Genomic DNA, 24,238 nt, shown 5'->3' on the forward strand with positions numbered 1-24,238 from the left:
CATAAAACTAGTCGGGTCCCGCTCCCCAGTGTGGCTAAAGGCCAGTTTGCACACAGAGATAAATCTGTGGTTGCAGTGAAATTGTGGACAATCAGTGCCAGGTTTGTGGATGTGTACAAATAGAACAATATATCCATGATTTCACTACAACCACAGATCTGCCAAAGATTTATCTCTGTGTGTGACAGGGCCTTAACTGTGGGAGCTTGCTCTCAAGGTTCACGCTTGGGATATTCTGGACTGTTTTAGTGGAAAGTCCTATCCCCCTCGTTGCGCTAGTACCCCGATTTTGGAGCGGGTGGAGAGCGGATCTTGAAGGCTCCGTTCTCGTCGGGTAAATTGTCAGGTTGCCTGAAGCTACTCCCTTGACCTAGGGTCCACGTACCCTGTCGTGCCCTGGTCCACTCAGGCCGCCTACTGGTGTGTCTTGTGGGTGTGGTGCAGAGTGCACCTAGGACTTTCATTGACTCATGTTGGCAACACCATGTAGTTGGGGACCCATAACCAAGGAGGAGGTGGATACTGCACAGAAGGGCAGATTGTGCAATACCCTGTGACAACCTGGTAGTCCAGGGCGCCACACATACATACATATATTAGAAGTACAATATATATATATTAAAGCTGGAACAACACTGTATTGCAAGCTGATCCTACTCACAATATGTTCACACTTTTCATACCCCATATGGTAGGATAGCCCCACGCTGCCCCTCCACAAAGTATAGTACCCCTAAAAATTAGGCCTGCTTCTGCTATGAGGCATGATGAGCATTTCGCCACAAGTGGGGGTCTGAGGTGATCCACCATTCCCCCAAACACTTGGTAACGCTGCATGGAGGGGAGCGAAGCCCACGCCACACGCAGTAGATGCTGTGAGGTGGCCATGTGGTGAATTTTTTACCTCAGAATTTGTAAGCCAAACCCAGGAGAGGGTGAATAATGCAGAAAAGGCGCCCGTGTTTCTATTACACTTTTCCTCTGATCGGTCAGTATTTTACCTCAGTATTTGTAGCCAAAACTAGGAGAGGAACAAATCCTCACCGTGTGCACGAGGCCTTAGCCAGCCATCATCCGTCACTAACAGCAATGGCCGGAGAATAGACTCGAGGCCTTAGCCAGCCATCATCCGTCACTAACAGCAATGGCCGGAGAATAGACTCGAGGCCTTAGCCAGCCATCATCCGTCACTAACAGCAATGGCCGGAGAATAGACTCGAGGCCTTAGCCAGCCATCATCCGTCACTAACAGCAATGGCCGGAGAATAGACTCGAGGCCTTAGCCGGCCATCATCCGTCACTAACAGCAATGGCCGGAGAATAGACTCGAGGCCTTAGCCGGCCATCATCCGTCACTAACAGCAATGGCCGGAGAATAGACTCGAGGCCTTAGTCGGCCATCATCCGTCACTAACAGCAATGGCCGGAGAATAGACTCGAGGCTTTGGCTCAAACTTTTCAAATCATAATTTTATATATAATGTCACCACTGGCGGATACAGACTGAAAACAACTAAATATATAGTCCTTTTTCAGCCAAAAGTTCATAAAAACGCACAATTTCACCTGCTTTGTAGGTAGTAAATGGCCCCTGAGCTTTTCGCAGCTGCACAGATTGCACCAATGATACGTCCACCGCTGCATTACACACCAGTGCAGAGAATCCTGGGGGCAGCGGCCGGGGTGGGCACGGGGGACACGCGGGGACATTTGCCATACATAGGCCGCTGCGATCAGTCTCCTCAGTCTTATTCTGCAGGTTTCTGCATTGCTGATTCCCTCCTCCCAGTGTGTATTGTGTTACTGGTTTCCTGGGGCATGCTGGGAGATCAGAGAGAATGAGGAGGAGTGTGGCCTGTGCTGAGGACGTGTGTGCACATTGCTGGGCTGCAGAGGGTCGGCCATGTCTGCAGCTCTGGAGGAATTGATTGGCAAGATTCGTGCAATAGCAGTGGTGAGAGGAGAAGCCTGGCTGCGAGAGAAAGTGGCAGAAATCCTTCCAGATGAAGGACAAGAATCACAAGATCCCCCTCCATGTGCTAAGAGGGGAAGAGCTTTGGAGCGCAGGAGTCCATCCCCGGTGCCCAGAAATCGACCCAAACTCAGCAGCAAGGACCCTCCAGAAGTGTCTGGTGGGCCGCGCCCGGCTTCAGAGGGGCCTTGTCCTGCAGAAAACCCATTCAGTTTAGGCTCTGATTCACGAGATGCTTCACACAAGTATGGCAATAAAGGCTTGCGAATTCCGGTGAAGGCGGCTTCCCAGCATGGATCAGGCAACAGACCGTCTTCTGAGGTCGCTGGTGCTGTATCTGCGGAGAACCAGAAGTCCAGTAGCGACTTTAGTTCGTCACTAAACCGGCGCACAGTTAAGGCTGAATCCTGCGACAAAAGTAACAACAGGAAAGTTTCCGCTACGTCCCATTCCAGCAACACCGAAGTGGAGTCTATTGAATTACGTATAGAAAGGTTACTCCAACGCTGCTCAGAGATACAACAGGAGGAAGATGAACCCCCTGAACCAACGCCGGCACCGGTCAGCTCTTCTGTTACAGGTAAGGGTTAGGCTCCTTTCACATTGGGTTTTTCTCTACGTCCACAGGTCCCGTCGGGGCATCCGTCTGGACCGCCCCTCCCCCACTCTGTACTCCTCTACGTTCGTGTGTCCGTCTGCAGAAACGTATATGTGCAAAAAATGGCACAAAAGAGAGCACACGCTAACGCAGTGCGCTCCATAACAGTGAATGGCCCTGTCGGGCGCATGCGTCCGGAGCACGCTTTGCAGAGTGGGGGAGGGGCGGTCCGGACGGATGCCCCGACGGGACCTGTGGTCGTAGAGAAAAACGTAATGTGAAAGGGGCCTTAGTAATTGACAATCTCCTTTGTGCACCTGGAATCCTGGGGGGCGTCCGGTATGGCCAATTCAGACTGCTGTACTTCTGTGCCGCTCCTGCAGCGGACCGATCCGCTCGGATCCGGGGGTGGTGATTACTCGTGGCTCGAGGGTCTCCGGACCCGGGGGCTAGGGGCCACACTCAAATGGAAAAGGAAAGTATTTACAGGGATTGGTATAGTTTGTGACGCCACCCGTGGTGTACAGTAATTGGGAGTACCGCCGCTGCCATTGGGAGTACCCGGGGTGATGGAGTGCGGCAGCGAGATGACGGTACCCTCCACGGGTAGGTGTAGGCCCCGGGACTCTGGATGGTGATGCGGGGGACACACTGCAGGGGTCAGTCGGGTACTCACTCAGTAATGAAGCAGACGCTTTCCGGGCCCCGCTTCCCACTATGGCTAAGGCCTGCGACACACATCCGTGCCCCCGGTACGTGTTTGGTTCGTTTTTGCACGTACCGGCGGCACGGAGACACGTTGACAAATGTTACCATATGGTAGAAGGCACACACACGTAAAACCATATGGAACATGTGTCCGTGTGGTTAGTACGTGTGTGCGTTTTTCCACAAGGCCAACATGTCCGTTTGTAGCCGTCAGCACGCAGGCACAGACCCGCTAAAGTCAATGGGTCCGTGCCTGCACGGACGGCACACGTAGCATGTCTGTGTGCTACACGTACCGTCCGTGTGTGTTTTTAAACGAGCGATGTCGGTTTTTGGGTTTTTTTTGTTAAATGTCAGTCTACTTACCTTATTTTCTGCTGTTCTCAGTCATCATCCCTTTGGCGCTCGGTCTGTATCTTCCCCTGTCACATACTCACCGATCCCCGATCATCAGTGCGGTGAAGAACAGCTGTGCCAAAGATACGCGGCTTCAATTAATTTGAAAATGCCGGCCGCTCATTAATCACTTATTCCATGCTTCCCCCGCCCACAGGTGCCTATGATTGGTTGCAGTTAGACACGCCCACATGCTGAGTGACAGCTGTCTCACTGCAACCAATCACAGCCGCCAGTGGGCGGGTATATACTGTGCAGTTAAATAAATAATTAATTAATTAAAAAAACCGACGTGCGGCCCCCCCAATTTTGATACCAGCCAGGGTAAAGCCATATGGCTGAAGGCTGGTATTCTCAGGATGGGGAGCTCCACGTTATAAAAAAAAATAAAATATCAGCCAGCAGCCGCCCAGAATTGCCGCATCCATTACATGCAACAGTTCCGGAACTGTACCCGGCTCATCCCGAATTGCCCTGGTGCGTTGGCAATCGGGGTAATAAGGAGTTAATGGCAACAACCCATAGCTGCCACTAAGTCCAAGATTAATCATGGCAGGCGTCTCCCCGAGATACCTTCAATGAGTAATCTGTAAGTTAAAGTAAATAAACACATACACCTGTAAAAATCCTTTATTTTCAATAATAAACACTAACTAATTCCCTCGTTCACCACTTTATTAAGCCCCAAAAACCCATCCATGTCCGGCGTAATCCACGGAGGTCCCGCGTCGCTTCCAGCTCTGCTACATGAAGGTGACGGGAGCTGCAGAAGAACACCGCCGCTCCTGCCAGCTCCACGCAGCAACTGAGGTGATTAGCGCGATCAGCGATGACGTCACTCAGGTAACTCGCAGCTACCGCTGGATCCTCCACCTGTGACAGCAAGTTGCCCGAGTGACAGCGATGAAGTCACAGGTGAGTTGTGGTCTCGGGGGGAGGACTCGTGACGGCCACGCTAATCGCGCTGCTCACTTCTGTCACTCAGGGGATTAGCGGTCACCGGTGAGTCCTTCACGGGTGACTGCTAATCAGTACGCGACACAGACAGAGCCGCGGTATGAGGATGAAGTCGGGTGAAGTTCACCAGAGTTCATTCTCATCGCGCGACTCTGTCTGCTGTCAGACGACATGTATCAACGACATTGAGCATCACACACGGAACATTTCACACGGACATTACATGTACGCATACACAGCCATTCCACACGCACACACGTACCGTAGAAACGCCCATAAAAAACAAAACACGGACTCGAAATACGGAACGGGAGACACGTACGTTTTTTATTCGGAAGTGTTTTTTAGGCCAAAGTGAAGGAGCCTGCTCTCAGGAGCTCACGCTTGGGATTTCAGTGGGCCACTTGTTTGGAAATCCCTATCCCCCTCGTTGTGCAAGTGCCCACGATCTCTGAGCTTGGTGGGAAAAGTCCATAAAAGCCCTGTCCTCCGCAGGTTAATTGCCGGATCGCCTGAAGCTTCTCCCCGACCTAGGGTCCGTGTACCCCGGCGTGCCTTCGGTCCCAAAGTGCAAAGTGTAACTAGGATTTGTGAATGCTGGTGGAGGTAGTACTGCAGAATGGAGACCCAGAACCATGGGGGTTTAAGTCCTGCACGGGGAGGGCAGATTGTGCAGAACCCTGTTACGACCGAATAGTCCAGGGCGTCACACTTCACGCTCTGCATATGGTCCAGAATGATCGTGTGCCTCCTAACGCGACCTTCGAGTTCCCTATGGCTATGTGCGCACGTTGCAGGGGTTTTTTTGCATTTTTGTCGTGTTTTAAACTGCACTGTGTCAATGACAAACTGCATGCTTTAGCTTCCCCAGGAAAATCTATGAGAAATAGAATTTCCATCCGCACCTTGCAGTTTTATTTGTCAGCGTTTGATTTGTCAAATATTTGTCAAAATCTTTTACAAAAAAAAGCATCGTGTCAATTCATTTTGCGTTTTTTTGTCACGTTTTATCACCCATAAAACTCAATGAGGGGATGAAAAATGGGTGGCAAAACGCATGGTAACAAATGGGTTGCGTTTTGTATGCGATGTACCTGCGTGCTTGTCACACAAAATGCTGGTCACCCACTTTGTTCCAGGATAAAAAAAAACATTGCAGGAGTGAAAATCTCTCTGTCTCCGCTTCATACTCACCGATCACCGGCGCGACTGTCTCAATGCTCCCGCAGCCTCTCATCCTTCTTCCCAACCCGCTCATTAGCCTCATTACATATTCACTGCACCCACTCAATAGGCTCATACATATTCACTGCTTGCCCTGTCTGTGATTGGTTGCCATCAGACGCGCCCCCATGTAGAGTGACAGCTGTCTGACTACAACCAATCACAGCCGCCGGTGGGTGGGTCTATGTCGTACAGGAAAATACATAATTTTAAAAAAACGACATGCGGTCCCCCCAATTATGATACCAGCCAAGATAAAGCCGCACAGCTGAGGGCTGGTATTCTCAGGCTGGGGAGACCCACATTATTCGGAGCCCCCAGCCAAAAAATATGAGCCTGCAGCTTCCCGGAATTGTTGCATCCATTAAATACGACAGTCCTGGGATTTTATCCAACTCTTCCCGATTACCCTGGTGCTTTGGTAATAAGGGGTTAATGGCAGCCCATAGCTGCTACTAAGCTCTAGGTTTGTGATGTCAGGTGTCTGAGACACCCCACATTACTAATCTGTAAGTGAAAGTCAATAGTCACAAACAGCCAAAAAATCCTTTATTTGAAATAAAATAAAGAGCACCCTGTTTCACCACTTTATTAACCCCCAAACATCTTATGGATGCGCCACTTCTGGGGTGGCTGTGGGCTGCTATTGTTAGGCTGGAAAGGGCCAAATAACGATGGCCCTTCGCACCCTAATAATATCAGCCCCCGTTGTCTGCTGTACCTTTGCTGGTTTTACAAAAAAAAAAAAATGGGGGATCCCCCCAATTATTTTTTTTTTTAATCAATTAATTTTAAAAAAAAAAGCGTGGGATCTCCTCAAGTTTTCTTAACCAGCCAAGGTACAGCAGACAGCTGAGGGTTGCAGCCTGCAGCTGCTGCTGTTCCTGTGCTGAATATGAAAAATGGGGGGCTCCCCACGTCATTTTTTTCACAAAAAAAAATTAAAAAACAACTGGCCAAGCTAGGTATTCTTGTATCAAGCTATTCTGTTATTTCTATCTATTATATATGTGTGCATGTCTTAGAGATGCTGACTTGTATCTCAAGAAAGCAAGAAAGAGGTATCCACCAGGCTTAAGGCCGCTTTACACACTGCGATATCGGTACCGATATCGCCAGCGTGGGTACCCGCCCCCATCGGTTGTGCGACACGGGCCAATCGCTGCCCGTGTCGCACAACATCACCCAGACCCATCACACGTACTTGCCTTCCCTGCGACGTCGCTGTGACCTGCGAACCGCCTCCTTTCTAAGGGGGTTCGTTCAGTGTCACAGCAGCGTCACTGAACCGCCGCCCAATAGAAGCGGAGGGGTGGAGATGAGCGGGACGTAACATCCCGCTCACCTCCTTCCTTCCGCATTGTGGCCGGGACGCAGGTAAGGAGAGGTTCCTCGTTCCTGTGGTGTCACACGGAGCGACGAGGAATAACTTCGTTACTGCTGCAGTAATGATATTTGAGAATGGACCCCCATGTCACCGATGAGTGATTTTGCACGTTTTTGCGACGATGCAAAATCGCTCATAGTTGTCACACGCAACGGCATCGCTAAAGCGGCCGGATGTGCGTCACAAAATCCGTGACCCCAACGAGATCACTTGAGCGATGTCGTAGCGTGTAAAGCGGCCTTTAGGACAAGTTTTTGTCTTTGGATCTTCAGAATGCTAGTCCTTGATTCTCTCTGTTCTTAGGACTGGTCGATTTGATACTCTGCTTTTTTTCTTGAATGGCGCTTCTCCCCCTTGGGGTATATCCATGAGAAGATGGGCAGGTTGCGTCTTATCCATCACTTTAAGGAAAATAATATCAACTAGGTAAATTGAATTTGCCTCAATTTTTTTCACAATTTGCTTCGGTGAATCCAGCAGAATGCTAGCTGACAAGAGGGTAAAGTAAAAAATACACTCAGTACGCCTTTATCTGTCCTGCTCAGGTCTGGCTATTCTGGTGATTCTGGTGATTCAGTACTGGAAGCCTACCACAACTTTGGGGGGTAGCTTGGCTGTCTTATGACGAATCATTTCATCAGAAGATGGCCGTGCATTGTAATATGAGATGGGGTAACAAGGATGTTGGGCTATGACTGAACCTTATGTTACCCCAAAGATCTGGATTGGCCAGACAAAATGCTCCATTGCAAGTTAAGAAAGGCTTTTGTTTTGCCTTTAATGAATCGGCAGGCAAATGGATGGTCAATTGCAGATTTAGGCATGAGTGTTCTGGATGTGGGGGTTCACAGGTTGGTCACCAGTCCGGCAACAATTCCCGGGAGTTTTTTCTTAAAGGCTCGGACCCCGGTGAAATGGGAAAGAATGGTCCCATGGTTAAAGCGTTACCCCAACAGGGAGAAGGCCAGCATAGTACTTAATGGCTTTGAGTTCGGTTTTACTGTGCCGAATTTTAAAGGGATAGGTTGTCTTCATGTGCCTAACCTTTTTTCTGTGAGGTTTCATGAAGATCTTCTTTTGGAACATATTATGGAAGAGGTTCGGATGGGTAGGTTGGCGGCTCCGTCTTCTAATCCCCCGTTTACAAATTTTCGAATTTCTCCATTAGGTATTGTGCCTAAAAAAGAGGCTGGATCCTTTAGGGTGATTCATCACTTGTGTTACCCTAAAGGTCAATCTCTGAATGATGAAGTTGACAAAGATGTGGCGTCAGTTCATTACGCTGCATTTGACATGGCAGTTGATCTTATGAGGCAATTTGGTCAAGGAGCTTCGTTAGCCAAATCGGACATAAAGTCTGCATTTCGATTATTACCGGTTCATCCCGTGGGTTTTAATTCTTTAGGTTTTTGTTTTAATGATGAATTTTATTTTGATAGATGCCTGCCTGTGGGTTTTCCTTTTATCTTGTTTTTATTTTGAACGTTTTTCTTCTTTTCTAGAATGGGTAGTGCCGGAGTCTGTGCCTAATGGTGGACTCTTGCGCTATCTTGATGATTTTTTGTTGGTTCAGGAAGTTCTGATATGTGTTTGGGGTTAGAAAGATGTTTGTTATTGATGAACTATTTCGGAGTTTCAATAGCGGGTGAGAAGACTGTGTACCCTTGTCACAAATTTGAATTTTTGGGCATTTCTATCGATACCGATGCTATGCAGTGTAGTTTATCGGAAATTAAATTACACAAATTACAGGGTTTAATTGATTCCATGGTGCATAAAGGAAAGGTCACCCTACAGGAGATGCAGTGCCTGTTGGGATCTTTGAACTTTGCATTAAGAGTCATTCCTATGGGTGGTGTATTTTGTAGGAGGTTGTGCGACAGCACTATTGGTCTGACGTCGGGTAATTCCCATATTAGAGGAACGGCGGACATGAGGTCTGATTTGCTTGTTTGGCGGAAGTTTTTGATTGAATTTAATGGTATCAGTTGTTTTCAAGAAGTTTTTTGTTCTTCTGACGAGTTGCGGGTTGGCGTGCATGCTGATCTTGTCTCGCGGCTTTTGGTTTGCTATGAAGAGAGTTGGTGTGCTGAATCTTGGCCAACAAAATGGTGTCAGCTTGGTTTGCATTCCAGGGGTGTAGCGGTTGAGCTTTTCTGTATTTTCGTCGTACTGTTTTTATGGGGTAAGTGTTTAGCAAACAGGCGCATTGCATTTCAATCAGCAAATAAAGGGGTAGTGTTCTGTATTAACACTTTGTCGTCTAAGGTTTTGAGGCAGATGGTTTTTCTGTGTTTTAAATGTAACATTTGGTTGAAGGTGTTTTTAGTGAGTGATTGCTCCGAATCTTCTTGTTTATCTTTTTTTGCAGCGGCTGGAGTCAAGGAACTCGGATTTACAAGAGGAAGGCATAAAGGCCCCATCACACGCGTCGATATGTCGTGCGATCGCATGAGTGATCACACCCGCCCCCGTTGTTTGTGCGTCACGGGCAATTTGTTGCCCATGGCGCACAAAGCCGTTTACCCCCATCACACGTACTTACCTCCTGCGCGACGTCACTGTGGATGGCGAACATCCTCTTCCTAAAAGGTGGAGGGACGTTCGACGTCACACAGCGGCCGCCCAATAGAAGCGGAGGGGCGGAGATGAGCGGGACATAACATCCCGCCCACCTCCTTCCTTCCACATTGCCCGCGGGATGCAGGTAAGCTGCAGTTCATGGTTCCTGGAGTGTCACACGGAGCGATGTGTGCTTCCTCGGGAACGACGAACAACCGGCGCGCAGAAGGAGGAACGACTTTATGAAAATGAACGACATGTCAACGAGCAACAATAAGGTGAGTATTTTTGCTCGTTCACCGTCGCTCGTAGCTGTCACACGCTACGATATATCACACGATGCCGGATGTGCGTCACTTACGACCTATCGCCCGATATATCGTACCGTGTGACGCCGGCTTTATTTGCGCGGATTTCCTTGAAGCAAATTAATTCAGATCCCCTTATGTTTCGGCCTTTTTTGCGGCTCTCAGAGTTGGGGGCTGATGTCTACTAGTAAGTTAAAATTTGTCGGTTTAATGGTGCAGGATGTTAAGGTGTTTGAGTCGCATTGTTTAATTTTTATTTCTGTTTCTAAGACTGATCAAGAGGGTAGGGGTCATTGGATCAAATAATTTCGTGTGAGGGATTCTCCTGTATGTCCGGTCCGGTACCCACAACTTTGGCTCTCTCTGCGCCCCCCTTTGCAAGGTCCACTTTTTCTCCATTTGTCTGGCTTGCCAGCTACTAAATTTCAGTTTGGTGCTTTGTTAAAGCGGTGTTTGCTCCATTTGGGTTTGGGACATTATAAGACTTCTTCTCATTCCTTCCGTATAGGCGCGGCGACTGTTGCGGCTTCGCTGGGTTTGGGAAGACAGAAAGTTATGAAGTTGGGTAGGTGGAATTCTGGTCGCTATAAAATTTATGTTCGTCCCAATTTGTTACCTAATGAAATAATGTTTAAATTTCAGAACCCACGATTGTTTGGATTGTTGGGCACTCGTACGTATATTGGGCTCAGAAGAGGGCCGCAATTCGTTCATATACTGAGAACCTAACATTTTCCATTGAACATGTTAACATTTATTGGTTTGGTTCCAGCGGAATGAAGTGGGCTCAGTTGGTCGATGAGCTGAAGAGGAAAGTGTGTTCTGCCCCGCTTCCGGATTTGATTATTATACATTTAGGTGGCAATGATATAGGTAAGGTAAAGACGCTCGAGTTCATTTCCCAGATGCAGCGGGATATTACTTTTATTAAAAAACTTTTTCCCAATACAAGTTTAGTATTTTCAGAAATTATTCCTAGATTATTGTGGAATTCGGATGGTTTTTTGTTTTTTGAAAAAATTAGGAAAAGGGTGAATCGTACCATGGAGAAATTCTGTAGGGCTACGGGTGATTTTTCATTTCGACATACTGATTTGGAGGGGTTTTTGTTTGGACTGTATAGAAGTGATGGAGTACACCTTTCGGATATAGGTGTTGATATTTTTAATTTGGGTTTACAGAGTATTGTGGAGAAATGGCTGTGCTGTGGTTTGGGGGAGACTAATAGCGATTAGTGTCCTTGTGGGGGAAAATCGCTCAGTCGTCTGGGTGGATTCTGTTTATTGTTTATGGAATTATTTATGTTTGGAAATATTAAATAAAATGTTTAATTATTTGTTATATGATTCAGGATACTCATAGGCTATGTGCCCACGCTGCAGAAAACGCGCGGATTTCTCGCAGAAAAGCCGCGGATTTTCCAGAAATCTGCAGCACAGCTACTCCCCAGCCATTTCTATGGCATTTGGGAAAAATCTGCAGCATGTCAAGTTTTGTTGCGGATTTTCGTGCAAATTTTGCTTATTCAATTAAAAAAAAAAAAAAAATCGCAAAATCCGCATCAAATCCGCACAAAATCAGCACCTATGAAAAGTTGCGGATTCCGGGGGAAAGCTGCGGATTTTGATGCAGAAAAATCCGCAGATACAGAGTCCCGTGGGCACATAGCCTTAGGGGTACTTTGCACGCTGCGACATCGCTAGCTGATGCTAGCAATGCCGGGCACAATAGCACCCGCCCCCGTCGCACATGCGATATCTGGTGATAGCTGCCGTAGCGAACATTATCGCTACGGCAGCTTCACACGCACTTACCCGGTTGGCGACGTCGCTGTGACCGCCGAACAATCCCTCCTTCAAGGGGGAGATGCATTCGGCGTCACAGCAACGTCACTACTTGGCCGGCCAATAGAAGTGGAGGGGCGGAGATGAGCAGGACGTAAACATCCCGCCCACCTCCTTCCTTCCACATAGCCAGTGGAGGGAGGTAAGGGGATGTTCCTCGTTCCTGCGGCTTCATACACAGCGATGTGCGCTGCCGCAGGAACGAGGAACAACATCGTACCTGTCTCTGCAGCATAATTCTGAAAATGACCGACACTACACAGATCACCGATTTACGACGCTTTTGCGATTGTTTATCAGTGCATCTAGGCTTTACACGTTGCGACGCCGTTACCGGCGCCGGATGTGCGGCACTTTTGATTTGACCCCAACGATATCGCAGTAGCGATGTTGCAACGTGCAAAGTACCCCTTAATAAAATCAGCACAGCCAATTTTACCAAACAATACTTGTGTCCAGTGTCAGGCTTAGGGGTACTTTGCACACTACGATATCGCAGGTGCGATGTCGGTTGGGTCAAATCGAAAGTGACGCATATCAGGCGATATCGTAGTGTGTAAATCGTTTTTAATACGATTAATGAGCGCAAAAGCGTCATAATCGTATCATCGGTGTAGTGTCGGGCATTTTCATTATTTCGCTGCAGCGACGGTACGATGTTGTTCCTCGTTCCTGCGGCAGCACACATCACTGTGTATGAAGCCGCAGGAGCGAGGAACATCTCCTACCTGTGCCACCGCGGCTCACGCCGGCTATGCGGAAGGAAGGAGGTGGGCGGGATGTTTACGTCCCGCTCATCTCCGCCCCTCCGCTTCTATTGGCCAACTGCTGTGTGACGCCGCACGACCCGCCCCCTTAGGAAGGAGGCGGGTTGCCGGCCAGAGCGATGTCTCAGGGCAGGTAAGTGCATGTGAAGCTGCCGTAGCGATAATGTTCGCTACAGCAGCTATCACAAGATATCGCATGTGCGACGGGGCGGGGACTATCGCGCTCGGCATCGCTACATCGGCATACGATGTCGTAGTTTGCAAAGTGCCCCTTAAGGTACCATCACACTTAGCGACGCTCCAGCGATCCCACCAGCGATCTGACCTGGCAGGGATTGCTGGAGCGTCACTACATGGTCGCTTGTGAGCTGTCAATCAGACAGATCTCCACAGAGATCAGCGACCCGTGCAACGACGCTGTGCTTCGTAACCATGGTACACATTGGGTTACTAAGCAAAGCGCTTTGCTTATAGTTACCCAATGTGTACCTTGGCTACATGTGCAGGGAGCCGGCTTCTAGAAGCTGCGGACGCTGGTAACCAAGGTAAATATCGGGTAACCAAGCAAATGTGCCAGCAGTCGCCGCTGCTCGGATCCGGATCTACGGTACGGCTCGAGGGGTTCTCCGGACCCGGGGGTCGCGCAGACACTCCGAACAAAATAGGGACGTATTTATACGGGATTGGTTGTAGAATGTCTGTGACGCCACCCACGGTGTATGGTGAGATGTAGCACCACCGCTGCTGTTATGGGAGGCCCGGGGAGATGTGATGTCAGCTGGAGGTTAACACCTCCCTCCAGCAACGACCAAAAAATGGTCCAGGACATTCAGCAACGACCGGCGACCTCACAGCAGGGGCCAGGTTGTTGCTGGATGTCACACACAGCGACATCACTAGCAAGATCGCTGCTACATCACAAAAACCGTGACTCAGCAGCGATGTCGCTTAGTGAGACATGGCCTTTATTGGTAAGTGGGTGAATGGCTTTTGTGCTATGATTAATCCCGGTAGCACTTAGCTTAGGGATTACATGATGTCACAAAGCCTAATTTGCATGATTAGAATGTTATAATGGGTTAAATTTCTCTGACGTAAGCTTTTTCTGCCTAGTAACGCGAGCAGCTGGTTGTGGTCCAATCAGTTTGCTGCGCGCCATTTTTGACAGCTGGGGTTGGTGTTTTTGCTATAAATACCCTGGTCTTCATCAGCTGGGTCAGTGACGGCGGATGAAGAAGAGGAATTTTCCCTCCCTCCCTTATGGTTGGTTGTTACCGTTCTTTTGTTATTTTATTTTGTTTTCGACGTGCTGGTTTATTCGAGGGGGAAAATCGCTCAGTCGTCTGGGTGGATTCTGTTTATTGTTTATGGAATTATTTATGTTTGCAAATTTGAAATAAAATGTTTAATTACTTGTTATATGATTCAGGATACTCTTAATAAAATCAGCACGGCCAATTTTACCAAACAATACTCGTGTGGCTGGTTTCACACTACATTTTTTTTAACATGCGTTATGAACATTTTTTTGCTGCAAAGAAAAACGCATGCAAACGCAAGTGTTATTTTACAGGATGCTGCCACTTGAAGTTTATGGGTGGGCATTGGAGTCATGTGATCTGGAGTGAGGGGAACTGAACGTGACAGACTGGAAATTCAGATGCCGCTGGGGAAAAAAAGAGGAAAGAGAGAGAGAAAGACGGAGAGAGAGAAAAAGAGAGAGAGAACAAAAGAGAGAATGAAAGAGGAGAGAGAGAATGAAAGAGGAGAGAGAGACAAGCAGAGAGAGAGAGAACGAAAGAGTGAAAGAGAGGATAGAGAGAGAAAGAGAGAGGAGAGAGAACGAAAAAGAGAGAGAAAGAGGGAGGAGAGGGAGAAGAGAGAGAGAGAGAGAAAGAGAGAGAAAGAGGGAGGAGAGGGAGAAGAGAGAAAGAGGGAGAAGAGAGAGAGAAAGAGAGAGGGAGAAGAGAGAGAGAAAGAGAGAGGGAGAAGAGAGAGAGAAAGAGAGAGGGAGAAGAGAGAGAAAGAGAGAGGGAGAAGAGAGAGAGAATGAGAGAGGAGAGGGAGAAGAGAGAAAGAGGGAGGAGAGGGAGAAGAGAGAGAGGGAGAAGAGAGAGAGGGAGAAGAGAGAGAGGGAGAAGAGAAAGAGGGAGAAGAGAGAGAGAAAGAGGGAGAAGAGAGAAAGAGAGAGCGGGAGAGAGAGAGAAACAAACTCGCGCTCTGTGGTTTCTGGGCATGCTCAGTACACCAAACAGGATCCTGTCTATCAGCGTGCCACCGTTCATATGCGTTTGCATGCTATTTAGTAAGGATCAGGACGCATGTTAAAAAAAAGTAGTGTGAAAGCAGCCTTATTGGTAAGTGGATGAATGGCTTTTGTGTTATCATGATTAATTCCGGTAGCACTTAGTTTAGCGATTACATGATGTCACAAAGCCTAATTTGCGTGATTAGAATGTTATAATGGGTTAAATTTCTCTGACATAAGCTTTTTCTGCCTAGTAACGCGAGCAGCTGGTTGTGGGCCAATCAGTTTGCTGCGCGCCAATTTTGACAGCTGGGGTTGGTGTTTTTGCTATAAATACCCTGGTCTTCATCAGCTGGGTCAGTGACGGCGGATGAAGAAGAGGAATTTTCCCTCCCTCCCTCCCTTATGGTTGGTTGTTACCGTTCTTTTGTTATTTTATTTTGTTTTCGACGTGCTGGTTTATTCGAGGGGGAAAATCGCTCAGTCGTCTGGGTGGATTCTGTTTATTGTTTATGGAATTATTTATGTTTGGAAATTTAAAATAAAATGTTTAATTACTTGTTATATGATTCAGGATACTCTTAATAAAATCAGCACGGCCAATTTTACCAAACAATACTCGTGTCCAGTGTCAGTCTCATTTGGTGAGTGGATGAATGGCTTCTGTGTTATCGTGACGTTGCAGCCAGGCCTAGCCACATGTTTTGGGGTCTGGAGAGACATCAGAGCATCATGATGCACAGAAATAAATGTGATGCTGAAGTTGAATTTTGGGAGATGGCGCTCATCCTTAATTAGTTTATGGTGAAAGAAATAAGGAAATAGCTGCTCTTTCCTATGTCTCATTTGCCAGGTGATATAAAGGGGTTCTCCAGTAAAGCCAAGCTTCCATCTATCCATCTGGTGATAATCAGATCGGTGGAGGTCCGTCTTCTGGGATTTTCACCAATTTGCAGAACGGGGCACTTTTATCCCCGTTAGAATAGAGTGGCGGTGCCCATGTTCAACCGCCGCTCCATTCATTCCCTTTGGGTCTGCTGAGCGCTGCATTTGGCTTTTTCCAGCAGTGGTCGGGCCGGCACACTGCCACCCCGTTCTAATAGAGATCAAAGTTCTCCAGTCTGCTGATCTTATCGATGTGGGCCTCGGCGGTTATTCCACCACTGATCTACAGATATCCCTTACAGGGGCTTTGGCAGTTATTCCCCCACTGATCTACAGATATCCCTGCCTCGGCGATTATTCCACCACTGATCTACAGATATCCCTGCCTCGGCGATTATTCCACCACTGATCTACAGATATCCCTGCCTCGGCGATTATTCCACCACTGATCTACAGATATCCCTGCCTCGGCGGTTATTCCACCACTGATCTACAGATATCCCTGCCTCGGCGATTATTCCACCACTGATCTACAGATATCCCTGCCTCGGCGGTTATTCCACCACTGATCTACAGATATCCCTGCCTCGGCGGTTATTCCACCACTGATCTACAGATATCCCTGCCTCGGCGGTTATTCCACCACTGATCTACAGATATCGCTTGCATTGTGGATAGGTGATATTCTTCACTCTACAACCCCTTTTTAAGTAGTAAGCATGGGACACTCAGGGCCATGTCTGATATGTGGTCGGTCTCCTGTCTGGTTTGTTACCACTACGTGAGGACTATCTCCACCTCCTTGGTAGTCAGCTGGACGATTTTTGCTTTTACGACAAATATTTGTCCATCTGGTGCCTAATTTCTTGTTTTTATTAAGCTTTCATTCCCTTTCCAAATGGGATGTGATTCTTCACTCCCACATTATTTAGGGTTCCTATACTTATTAGAAGAAAGTTGTCTCAAACCGGAGATTTCGACAGCCAATCGCGATGTTTTCAGGGAAGATAAGCAGCTCCTGGAGGAGTGTGGTGGCAGAGGCTTTCTCCTTTCACCCCATGGAAAACACGTGAACATTCTGCTGAGCCGATAACTTGAGTTTATGGGGGAGTCGAGAGACAATGGGGGCATTGGGTGAACGTTTGGTGAACATCTATATATTAGATGACTCTTTGTAGGTCTCGCTGTTTCATCTTCCTTTCAGTTTCCGGCCAGTTAGTTTGGCTTCTTGCTATCTGCTGAAGAAACCCTAGGGTGGTTCAAGAGCTCTCAACTTTAGGCTATGGTCTTTCACCTTCCTACAGAAATATAATCCAGGCACCACAAGGCCACGGACTTATTTTTGCAGTCACTCTACAATGCAAGCGTTTACTTCTTTTTGCATGCCATATAATTCTCATGGGCTTTCCAAAGACATTTGTCTCTGGCTACCATACGAGTTGTCCAACCTCTCATCCGTATGACTTAAGCATTAAAAATGACCTTTGTGCTTGGGAATCCTTATTGAAGGCATAAAATGGGCAGACCTCTTGTCCTGTGGGGAGATTTCAGTAGTCCTGACCTTAAACTCTTTACTGATCCTTCAGGTTTTAAGAGCTTTGGGGCCATTTGACTCACATGCTGATGCGGAGATTTGTGGCGATAGAGGTCTAGAGTGAACTGATGAAAAATAAATTGGTGATGTTTTGGTCTAACAACATGGGGCTTGTACTTTGCATTAATCAGTCGTTGTTATCATAAACGTAAACATCCCGCCCACCTCCTTCCTTCCGGGAGCCGCGGGACGCAGGTAAGCTGTGTTCATCGTTCCCGGGGTGTCACATGGAGAAATGTGTACTACCCCGGGTACGATGAACAACCGGCGCCATTTTAATTTAAACAATTTTTTAAAACTGAGCGACAAGTACACGACTCACGATTTGTGAGCGATACTGTGTCACTCGGAGGTGTCACACGAGACGATGTCATGAACGATGCCGGACGTGCGTCACGAAAACTGTGACCCCGACGATGCATCGCACGATAGATCGTCTCGTGTAAAGCCCGCATAAATCGAAATGTGAATAGATTGCTCAGAAAATAAGTTTATTATGCTCTATGGTCATTCCAGACCTCAAGAAGAAAATTATACGTAGGGGAGGGACAGAATAAAAAAGCAAACGCACATTATATTTGCCTGTCCTAGACCCTTATGAAAGGCCACTTCTGCAACTGACCGGTTCTCTGTGAAGGTCATTGGTTCTTCCGGCAGTAGACCCAATGCAGTTAAATAGAGAATGAGGGCAACTCAAGTTGTTCATATTGATGGCAAATCTCACCTCACCTCATAGTCCTTAGCTCTGGAAGGACTTAAGACCACCATGGTGTATCTAGGATCCATGGAGTTGGCTAAAGGAGTCAGGTGACAGCCTAGGACAGGTTTCCTTTCTATTTTGATCCCTTCCAAGCCCTCAAAACAATCCTGGTTGGCCATCATTTTTTTGGATTTGTGCTTATCGAATCCTGAAATTTGTAATTTTACCAGAATTTAGTTACCAATGAGTTTATCACTACCCGTCATAGTTTTCAGCTTTAAGATTGATGTGGGTACAAAGCTGTCTCTTGTGACTAGGAGTGATAAAGGACTATGAAGCGGTAGGCTAGGTCGTCAGTTACAGATCTATGTGTGTGCAAATTTTTACTTCTTTTTTTGTCTAATTTTGCTTTCACAGATCACCGACCTCGCATGGTGTGGATTGTTGGAAATTCCTTTGTTGCTAAGGCGTTGGCAAAAGTATCACTCATTCCAGATGGACGCCAGTTGGGTTTTCCACTTTCAAAGGCCATTATTCGATGGCTAGGACACGACAGTCTAACTTGGGATTGTGTTACACCTACCCTTACTCGTTACTCATGTTCAGAAAAATTACCTGATATTTTGGTTATACACGCCGGGGGTGATGATATTTATTATGATGAGCCGATATCGAATCTGATTAGAAACATACAGTTCGATCTGTCAAGGTTTATGCGTCTCTTTCCAGCTGTAGTTATTGTATGGTCACAGATTGTGTGCAGACGCAGATGCCCACAGGGAATGGACCGAAACTTAGTTCACAGTAACTGCTTTATGGTGAACCTAACACTCTCAAGATATCTAGAACATCAGAGGGCAGTGGTGGTTCACCATAGAGGTCTGGAAGGTGAAGAAGCCCACTTGTTTGAGAAAAATGGTGTTTGCCTCAGTTCAGAAGGCAATGAGGTCTGGTGCACCGACATTAAGGAAGGGATCGACAAAGCGCTTAAACTTTGGCATTCATAGACGTATGACATGGATCTTTAATATTAAAGTTGACAGTCTCGCCAACCATTCGTGTTCGATGTCCAGCTAATAAACCTTGGATCCAAGCAAAGGTTTGTTTGTCCCTGACGAGCCAAAGTCCTCATGGCTGATGGCCAACAAAATTTTACGGTTCTTCATTTCCAAATTCCGTGTTTATTTTGACCTGACTACTTTTTCTGGTTTAAAGAGTTCTGTTAAATAAAAATATTCAAATATTGGTACTATATGGCCCTTTTGTGCACTCTTTCATTACGTGAGCACTGTATGGTCATATTATTTGGTAATATATGAAGTTTTTATTTCGGCATTCGACTGTTAAGGCAATATTACTGTCTTTTATAAAAAGAAATGGAAAGAGAGCTCCCTTTGTTTAGCCCTGGCAAAATCTCATTGTACAAAAAAAGCGAATTGGATATGTCTTGGGTAATGATGGTCGGACCCAAGCTCTGACTCCGGGTAACGATCCAGGTCTGGCAACTCAGGAAATTAAAAAAATAAAGGACATATAAAGATAAAAAGGGGAAAGCAGGCGCATTATACTTACAGTCTCTTGCGTGGCTCTATACTGCTTCCGGGTCTGCTCATATTACTTCCAGGGCTGCTCATTAACCTCATACATATGCACTGCATTCCCCACCCACCGGCAGTCCCCGTATCTCTGGCTGCAGTCAGAAGCACCCCCACCCTGTGTCACATTGTGTCTGAATGCTTTCAATCAGGAGGTGCTGTGTGTGCGTCTCTATTGGTGTAAAAATAAATTTAAAAAATGGCGAAGGGTACCCCCATATTGTGATACCCAGCACAGATAAAGCGTATGGCTACAGGCTCCAGCCCCCAGCCGTGTGCTTATATTGGCTATAATTCAAAATAAGAGAGACCCCATGCAGCTTTTTTTTTTTTCTTTCTAATTACTTAAATAAATAGTTATAAAAAATGTATGATTTGTGGTCGATGTGCGGTCCCCTCCAATTTTGATACCCAGCCATGATAAAGCCGACAGCTGTGAGCTGGTATTCTCAGGCTGGGGAGATTCATGCTTTTTGGTCCTCCCAGCCTAATAATAGCAGCCGCCCAGGATTGTCACATCCATTAGATACGACAATCTCGGAACTTTACCCAGCTCATCCTAATTGGCCTAGTGTGGTGGCAATCAGGGTAATAAGGGGTTAATCACAGCTCACAGCTGTCACTAAGGCCTAGATTAGTAATGGAAGGCGTCTATAAGACCCCCATTAATGAGCTATAAGTGAAAAGAACTAAACTCAAATATTGGAAAAAATCCTTTATTTGAAATAAAATGCAAAAAAAACCCTTTCACTCTTTTATTAACCCCCAAAACATCCAGGTCTGACATAATCTACACGAGGTCCTATGACGATTCCAGCTCTGCTACATTACTGAAGCCAGAGAACGCAACCATAGAACATGACCGCCTGCTGCGTGCTTCAGGCAGAGACTGAGCCGTGTGATGAGCGGTGACATCACTCCAGTTATTTGCGGTCATAGCTGGAGGTTCCCACAGTCCTCCAACTGTGACCACAGGTAAACTGACCTCAGGTAACCTCATTAAACTCAGTGACCTCACCTCAGGTGAGATCATTGAGTTCACAGACCTGCATCTCCTGGCAGAAAACCGTCTTTTTGCCAAGATTGCAGATTTGGTGCTGAAATTTTTACACCATATTCCTGCACCTAATCTACACCTTCTGCCAAAAAAATCACATCAAAACCACATGCGTTATGATACGGTATTGATGCAATTTTTTTGCCAGGAGGTGTAGATTGGGCAGGAATATGGTGTAAAACGTTAAGTACCAAATCTGCATCTCTTTGCAAAAAGAACGCGGTTTTCTGCCAGGATATGCAGGTCTGTGAACTCGGTGTCCTCACTGTTCTTCCAGTGAATAAGATGGAAGTTACGAATGAGCCTCCTAAAAAATACTTCAACACAAGTGTGACCCTAGCCTGAGCATTGAAATTTAGAGTTGGACCCCCTGTTCTACATCATCCATACAGTGTCTGTCTCCCAAAAAGATGTACTTTGCTCTGCCCTGTAATGCGCATGCGCCGGCTTTACTTCCGGGTCATCGCGCTCCTTGGCCTTTCTTAGCGCATGCGCATTACAGTACTTTGCTCTGCCCTGAGCAGAAAAGAGTGAGGTACGCCTGCGCAGGATCGTGATTATGAGACACTGTGTAGGAAACATCATCCACATGAAGAAGGACAATGATCGTAAGCAGAGAGGAGGCTCCTGATGAAGACCACAGAAGCCCATCAGACCGGACCACCCCGTTTGGCCCTAAAAAAATACCTTTTATTATCTATTCAGAGGGAATTGGGAACATGCACACAGCTTAATAGAATGCTGTAAAGGCGGCCTTAAAGGTAGGTGTGTTGTAATATGTATGGTTTCTATATATGAGGGTAGTATGTGTATAGTGTGTATTTATATAGGCATACTTTCAAGCCCCCTAAATTTGAGTTGCGCCCCCTGAAGATGAAACATCTCAGCATCACACACAGGGAACCATCGAGAAATCTTGCACTGCGAATTGTAAAAGGTCACACACAACTCCTTCTTGGCCCCCACACATTATGATACCCCTATATTGCCCTTCCACAAAGTACGGTACCCCTGAAAATTAGAGCTGCTTCTGCCATGAGGCAAGATGAGCATCTCACCTAAGGTGGCGGTCTGAGGTGGTCACCCATTCCCCCAAAAACTTGGTAATGCTGCATGGAGGGGGTCAATAGCTAAGCCTGTTCCACAAGCGGTATATGCTGTTACACAAGCTGCGTCCATCATTAACAGCAGCGGCCGGAGAATATATAAATAGACATATACAGTATATCAGAAAAGTGAGTACACCCCTCACATTTTTTTCATGTCTTTCATTGCACAACACTGAAGATCTGACTCTGTGATACAATGTACAGTGTCAGTGCGCAGCTTGTATAACAGGGTAAATTTGGTGTCCTCTATAAAGCTCAACACACAAACATTAATGTCTAAACCACTGGCAACAAAAGTTAGTACACCCCTAAGTGACAATGGACAACTTGTGCTCTGTGAATATTTTGTGTGGCCACCATTATTTTCCAGCACGGCCTTAACTCTCTTGGGCCTGGAGGTCACTGGACCTTCACAGGAGCCGCTGGATCCTCTTCCATCCTCCATGACAACATCACGGAGCTGGTGGATGTTACAGACCGTGCGCTCCTCCACCTTCCATTTGAGGTGGCTCCATAGATGCTCCATAGGATTTAGGTCTGGAGACGCTCGGCCGGTCCAGCACCTTTACCCTAAGTTTCTTTAGCAAGGCAGTGGTGGTGTTTGAGGTTTTTGGGGTTTTTATGTTGGAATATGAAGGGAGGGAACCTGCTCTACTTCAGTATGTCACAGGACATGTGGGAATTCATGGTTCCCTCAATGAACTGTAGCCACCACAGCTGGCAGCGCTCATGACCCTCCACCACCATGCCTGACTGTAGGCAGCACACACTTTGCACTCCTCACATGATTGCTGCCACACACGCTTGACACCATCTGAGCCCAATAGGTTTATCTTGGTCTCATCAGACACAGGACGGTTCCAGTAATCCATGTCCTTAGTCTGCTTGGCTTCAGGAAACTGGCTTTCTTGAGCATCATCTTTAGAAGAAGCTTCGATCTTGGACAACAGCTATGCAGGGCAATGTGATGCAGTGTGCGGCATATGGTCTAAGCACTGACAGGATGACCCCCCCCACCCCTGTAACCTCTGCAGTGTGCGGCATATGGTCTGAGCACTGACAGGCGGTCCCCCCACCCCTGTAACCTCTGCAGTGTGCAGTGTATGGTCTGAGCACTGACAGGCGGTCCCCCCACCCCTGTAACCTCTGCAGTGTGTGGTGTATGGTCTGAGCACTGACAGGCGGGCCCCCACCCCTGTAACCTCTGCAGTGTGTGGTGTATGGTCTAAGCACTGACAGGAAGACCCCCCACCCCTGTAACCTCTGCAGTGTGCGGCATATGGTCTGAGCACTGACAGGCGGTCCCCCCACCCCTGTAACCTCTGCAGTGTGCGGTGTATGGTCTGAGCACTGACAGGCGGTCCCCCCACCCCTGTAACCTCTGCAGTGTGCGACATATGGTCTGAGCACTGACAGGCGGACCCCCACCCTTGCAACCTCTGCAGCAATGCTGGCGGCACTCATACGTCTATGTGAACAGGCGACCTCTGGCTATGACGCTGAGCATATGCACTCAGCTTCTGTGGTCAGCTATGGCAAGGTCTGTGCTGAGTGGATCCGGTCTTGTTATACCGCTGTATAGTCTTGGCCACCATGCTGCAGCTCAGTGTCAGGGTGCTGATAAATCTTCTTATAGCCTCGGCCATCTTTATGTAGCAGAACAATTATTTTTTTTCAGCTCCTCAGAGAATTCTTTGCCATGAGGAGCCATGCTGAACGTCCAGTGACCAGTATGAGAGAGTGTGTGAGGGATAACACCAAATGTAACACCCCTGCACCCATTCACACCGGAGATCTTGTAACACTAATGAGTCACATGACACCGGGGAGGGGGAAATGACTAATTGGGCACAATTTGGCCATTGTCACTTAAGGGTGTACTCACTTTTGTTGCCAGCAATTTAGACATTAATGGCTGTGTGTTGAGTTATTTAGAGGACACTAAATTTACTGTTCTACAAGCTGCGCACTGACACCTAGGGGTGTACTGACTTTTGTGATATACTGTGTGTATAGACACCTAAGCCTGCTTTAGCTCTGATGCGACACCTAATAATAAACATTTCATATCATCACTTTCTAAAGAATTTCTTACACTGTGTGCAGCCGATCATAGCGGGGGCAGCGGCCGGGGTGGGCACGGGGGACACGCGGGGACATTTGCTATACATAGACCGCTGCGATCAGTCCCCTCAGTCCTGTCTCCTGCAGGTTTCTGCATTGCTGATTCCCTCCTCCCAGTGTGTAGTGTGTTACTGGTTTCCTGGAGCATGCTGGGAGATCAGAGAGGATGAGGAGGAGACTAGTGATGGGCAGTCCGGCTCTTT

General features: G+C 47.3%; 1 protein-coding gene across 2 annotated transcripts; it reads left to right on the forward strand.

Moving 5' to 3' along the window:
• Positions 1-1,836: 1,836 nt before the first annotated feature.
• LOC142251704 (uncharacterized) lies at positions 1,837-19,394 on the forward strand. Of its 2 annotated transcripts, XM_075324748.1 has the most exons (3): positions 1,837-2,552; positions 10,621-10,677; positions 10,755-11,860. In XM_075324748.1, the coding sequence occupies exons 1-3, from the start codon at positions 1,904-1,906 to the stop codon at positions 11,345-11,347; spliced, it is 1,299 nt and encodes a 432-aa protein (XP_075180863.1). In that variant the 5' UTR covers positions 1,837-1,903; the 3' UTR covers positions 11,348-11,860. The 2 variants fall into 2 exon arrangements, with proteins under 2 accessions (XP_075180863.1, XP_075180864.1); XM_075324749.1 differs by lacking the exons at positions 10,621-10,677; positions 10,755-11,860 and adding an exon at positions 18,568-19,394.
• Positions 19,395-24,238: the final 4,844 nt, after the last annotated feature.

The sequence above is a fragment of the Anomaloglossus baeobatrachus genome, chromosome 9 (assembly GCF_048569485.1).
Source record: "Anomaloglossus baeobatrachus isolate aAnoBae1 chromosome 9, aAnoBae1.hap1, whole genome shotgun sequence".
NCBI classification, from domain to species: Eukaryota; Metazoa; Chordata; class Amphibia; order Anura; family Aromobatidae; genus Anomaloglossus; species Anomaloglossus baeobatrachus.